The sequence below is a fragment of the Sinocyclocheilus rhinocerous genome, unplaced genomic scaffold (assembly GCF_001515625.1).
Source record: "Sinocyclocheilus rhinocerous isolate Xijiao unplaced genomic scaffold, SAMN03320098_v1.1 scaffold529, whole genome shotgun sequence".
NCBI classification, from domain to species: domain Eukaryota; kingdom Metazoa; phylum Chordata; class Actinopteri; order Cypriniformes; family Cyprinidae; genus Sinocyclocheilus; species Sinocyclocheilus rhinocerous.
Genome location: NW_015635521.1, coordinates 609,291 through 614,717, shown reverse-complemented (window position 1 = coordinate 614,717; position 5,427 = coordinate 609,291). Strand labels below are relative to the sequence as shown.

The 5,427-nt window shown below is 34.7% G+C and overlaps 1 protein-coding gene across 1 annotated transcript in view; it reads right to left on the bottom strand.

Moving 5' to 3' along the window:
* Positions 1-5,427, bottom strand: part of LOC107746974 (triple functional domain protein-like) — a 177,464-nt gene that overhangs the window by 3,089 nt on the left and 168,948 nt on the right. Inside the window, exons 50-56 of the mRNA XM_016561341.1 lie at positions 4,628-4,766; positions 4,491-4,518; positions 4,214-4,376; positions 2,320-2,441; positions 2,167-2,239; positions 1,850-2,050; positions 1,602-1,740 (exon numbers count right to left, since the gene is read on the bottom strand). Of these exons, the coding sequence (XP_016416827.1) occupies positions 1,602-1,740; positions 1,850-2,050; positions 2,167-2,239; positions 2,320-2,441; positions 4,214-4,376; positions 4,491-4,518; positions 4,628-4,766 (865 nt within the window). The remainder of the gene's footprint in view (positions 1-1,601; positions 1,741-1,849; positions 2,051-2,166; positions 2,240-2,319; positions 2,442-4,213; positions 4,377-4,490; positions 4,519-4,627; positions 4,767-5,427) is intronic.

The following is a 5,427-nucleotide window of genomic DNA, read 5'->3' as shown; positions in this document are numbered from 1 at the left end:
TGCACAGCGGCTCTGTGTAGTAAATGCTGCTCAATGTGAAAGCCCGCACGTGATGGAGATTTACCGCTGATTACAGAAGCGGCTTTACTGACAAGATGCGCATTAAATATTGCATGCGATTTATCGTGCAGCCCTAATATATTCGAAATATTATACATTTACAGAATGCTGTAAATCTAACATCCCATAGAGACATCTCAGCATATTGTATTCATCTCAGCATATTATATTCTAAATATGACATCGAAATCAGTGGATCTCAACCTTTTTGACTCCAAAGCCCATTAGGACACAACAAAATGAGGTACTCCATATATTAAATAATAACAATATAGAAAAAATCTGACCTGTTTCTATAAATCAAGCTAGTATTCTAGTATATCTTATTGATATATTAGTTATATTTACATTTTTTATGTGTTGTTTTGATACATCATATTGTTAGTCATTTGATCTTATATTAAACTGTTACATTCCTATTTGCTTAATACCCTGTTTCTATTGTTTAGAATAATAGTTTCTACTGAGAAGGATTTATTTGTGTTACTGTTTATATTTAAAATGATAGCTGTCACCAGGATCAATTATTTATATTTTTATAAAAAAGCGATATATATATATTTTTTGCACTTAAGATCCGAGCTGTCCTGTAGCAGTTTCAATTTGAGCCGTCGGCGTTTCTCTTTTGTTTTGAGTTACATAAGAACAGCAGTAAAGGCATCCTGCTTACTCTTAAAAAACAACTCTTAAATCCTTCCCTGTTCTAGTCTGTACTATTCTAGACAATGTATCAAACTTTGTATTGTTAGATACACTTCTCATCTTCTTTAGATGAATCACTTGTATTGCTCATTTGGATAAATGTGTCTGCTAAATGAATAAATGTAAACGTAAAATAATTAGTATTTAAAATGTAAATAACTAAATTCAAGACCTGACCTGACGTTTCAGGAAATACATTTTCTTAACACTTTTTGACTAATGAATTTACATTACATTTCCAATCGTACAGGGCAAGGCTTTTAATTTACAAATAGCAATTTCTCAGAAATCGATACCTGATACAATATTTGAGAGCTCAACAAAAAAAAAAAACATATATTTATCATAGAAATTTCCATGGTTTCTCCAAGACTATAAATCGCACTTTTAATATGTCTTTTAAAACCGTTTCCCTGGTTCTTAAATAAATTTGACAGTTGTTGAGTGAACACATTAAAATAATAAAATTTTCTTGATTTTTAGGTGTATTCGTTTACACTGTATAAAACGTTTTAAGTTGTAAATACAAGAAAACACTACTTCAGTCATTCTATGTAAAATGTCATGTTATTTCCGAGCAATTTTTGAGTGTAAATTGGTGCAAAGTATATGCGACTACTTTTTTCAGTGTATTCTATAGCTTGTTTTGTCTTAAATGAGATCATGTTAAGCCATCTTGTGCCTCTTTTGGAAATGTGCTGAGGCCGACTAGTAGGTCCAGGTTCACTAGTTGAGAACCACCGGTCAAGACGCATGATTACATATGCGTGCCATCTGGGTATCTTACTTCCACAAATGATCTACTAATTTATTAAGAATAATTCTAGGGAAAGGTTCACCTTCAAGTCAAGATGAGCAATCCTGCATGTGTGAAGGTAGTGTAAAGCTTCTAGAATATCCCGCAGGTAAAGAGACACCTTTTCTTCTGTCAGGTTCACCCAGCTAACAATATAGTCCAGGAGACGACCTTGATCAGCGCTGATGTGCAAAAAAAGAGAAAACGTGTTAAAAACAAAATCATTAGCATTAGCATTGCCATTATGTGCGAGACTATACTGTTACAGATAAAGCAGAGAAGTCCACGTACATCTCCAGGATGAGAACGTAACTGGCTGGGGTCTCGTAGGTGTCCAGCAGGCCCACCAGGTGAGGATGCTGAAGACACTGTAGGACACCCAGCTCTTGAACCACCTGCTCTCGACGCATTAGCTTCTTATTTACTAGCTTAGCGGCCACTGATCGCCTGCTTCCTCTTTGCTCACACCACTTAGTGACGGCAAACCTGCCTCTACAGTCAGAAAACAAACATTAGCTGCTTTAGAATGTTAGCTGTGTGTATAGAGATAGATGAGTATGTTTTATTTGATTAATTCAGTATGTCAGAACATTTCGTTTGTACAATACCTCCCCAGTTCCATGACTTCAGTGTAGAGGGACTCAAAGTTATCCTTCCAGAGGATGCCGTCACAGGAAGTGCCTACAAAAACAGAAACATCGGTGAATCAACTGCTATTAAATCTTTTTGTTTTAAGCAGTGTTAACTGAAAATCAACTGACCAAGCACCCTGAGGTAGGCTGATGTTGTCAGTGAGCCCACGTCATTAGAGGCGATGCAGGTGTAGGTGCCGCTGTCGTCCAGAGAGGCAGGTGAGATACGGAGGGTCACTTCCCCTGTCTCACTGAACAAAACATTAAACGATTAGGTGGCAAAATGTAGAAATTGTAACGTATAAAAACAAAAATGTACAACATAGTCTATTAAAAACGTGTGCTCTTAGTCTAGAATATACTGAAATGGTCAAATAGTGTTGTATAATGACTGCTAAACTATATATTGACTGTTGTACCAAGCCAATTTGATCTCAGAAGCAAGTTAAATGGCTTTTACAGAATAAAATAATCAAATTAATTAAAATGAAATTTTAACTTGCATCAATATTTAATGTACATTTATTAATTTATTTGATAATCACACTGTAAAAAAAATCCGTAAAATTTACGGTAGAAAACCGGCAGCTGTGGTTGCCGGAATTTTACCGTAAAAAATACGGTAGCAACGTTTTAGGTTTTACGGTTTTAACTTAAATTTACAGTTAAATACCGTAATTTCATTAACTGATAAAATTTTATTATATACCAACCTATTGAAGTACTAAGTATACTACCGTAAAATTTATGTCCAATACATGTAATGTCCAATACAGTTTTTCACCGTATATAGTAGGGGAATTTACCATTAACCATTTAACAGGATTTTACTGTAGCATTTTTACAGTCTTTTACCGTTAAATTCACGGTCATTTTTTACAGTAATAAGCAACATAATGTACAAGCAGCTAGTTATTACCAGAAAATAAACCCCTTGTGGAAAATATAAGGTGCCTGTCAGGGTTTATTTTGTGAAAATAACTAGCTAACATAAATGTATCCTGTAAATGTATGTTTTACTTTATTTTTGCTAAATATCTGTATCATATATTTTTAGATTTTTACCTCATATATTTGTTTTACATTTGTACAACTTTTGTTTACACTATGCTATATATATTTTTAACCAATAATTATTTTAATGAAATAATTTAGATGGTTTTTTTTTTTTTTACTTAAATTGTTACAGCATTTACATTTTCAACAGAAAATATGCACATCCAGCAGGTGACAAAAAAAAGCACGATGAGGGTGCTCAACCAGAAAAAATAACAAACAAGGAAGAAGAAGTAGGCACACCATAGCTCCAAAAGTTGAAAAATATTCATACAATAAATCAGACATGGTTACACTTTATTTTAAGGTGTCCTTGTTACAGAGTAATTATACATCTAAGTACTGAGTAATGTTAATTAACTACATGCACTCACTATATGGTTAGGTTTAGGATTAGGGTTACTTGCATGTAATTATGCATAATGTATTGTTATTATAATAGTAAGTACATGTAACATGTGTAACAAGGTCACTAAAATAAAATGTTACCGAAAACATTTATACTTTCTCACCAAAAGTAACGTTTTGAGCCATGTGGATCAATAGCCACCTGGTAAAAGCAGTACTTTTGGTGAGAAAATTGCATTAATATTTTTCTCCTTTTGGAGTTATGGTGTGCCATTTTTTTTCTTCCTTGTTTAGCAATTAATTTTTACAATTGGAAATCAGATATTCTGCAAAAATGAGAGATTAAGTTCGTCAAACGGATAGCAATGACAAATGGTAAAACTGAATTAATTTGTTTGTTCATATAGCCACATTTTACCAAATGCAGTCAATGAACGACATGAAGGCAATTTCACAGAAATATTTAGGCATGGAAAATGTTTCTTTTAGTAAACAGTTATGAAACTAGCAAAATGACTGTACACGCAATGAACTGGATCGGAAACCATAAAGCAAAAGTGCCCCCTGCAGTCTGTATAGATGCATGGCATATAATAGGATGTCAGTGTACTGGTTTTACCTGTGTCTGAGTGTGTATCTTCCACTATTGCTGAGAGTGCTCTGGTCAGGCCCTCTCCAACAGACCGAGGCTTTGGGCTGCCCACAGATCTTACAGCGGAGGGTAACACTGTCGCCCCTGTCGCACACCACCTCACTCAGGGGGACCACGAACTCTGGGGGAACTGCTGCCAGCAAATCAGAAACTTACAGTCATTTGTCTGTTTCATTATGACACATGAACAATTTAATATATGCAGAGAGATTTCCAAGAACGAAAGAACAATATTCTAACTTACCATCATAAATGTAGTTGGGATTCAAAAGCTGCAAAAATTAAATAAGCAATAATGTAATGTTGAATGTTCATATGTAGAAATCGTCATAACTATGAAATTGCACAATGAGTAATGATAAATGAATCATTAGACTGTACCTTTACAGAAACCTTATTGGCTGATCCATCTCGAGTCTTGCGATAGCCATTCACGGATTTGCTCTCTTTCCTGCCCTCTTTGTCTCTCCTTTCGGACTTCCGTCTGATGCGTAGAGCTGTGTGCCACGATGAGGACTTCCTGAATGACAAATACAGCACTGTTTTAAGAGAGAATTCACCGCTAGACTATAAATGTTAGACAACAAACAAGAAGTCACTATCATTTTACAAAACGGTGGTGTCTTCTAAATAAGTCATAAGCGGACACTTTCACACTTACAACCTAAATTTAAGGTCAACATAAACTCTAAATGAACTTACTTACATACTTAAAACACCTTCTTAAAACAAATCTCATTTTGACAAATCAATTCCCATATGGAAAAAAAATGTGTCTGTGACTAAAATATATTTGAAATATATGCCAAATATATGTTGTAAACAGTGAAGCTGAAATATGAAATATATTTTTGAAATAGAAAATATATTAAGTTTCAACCCTCATATACTAAAATATATTTCAAAATGTATTTTAGGGTCAAAAAGTGCGTTTGGTCTCGTACTGTATCGCGTACCTTGTCAGTGTCGTGTGCTTTGCTTGGCCATTTGTTGTGATAAACAGGAAAGTGTGTCCAGCGGAATTCAATTTGAGTTTTGTTAAATGAATAAAAAAAAGAAAAGCTTAGTTTACCGCGGAAGCGGTCGCGTGAAGACCGAAGAGTGTAAAGACCATCGACTCTACCGTGCGACTCCACCGGGCAGGGACACCGGCAAAGGATAAGTATCGCTTTTTATTTCTC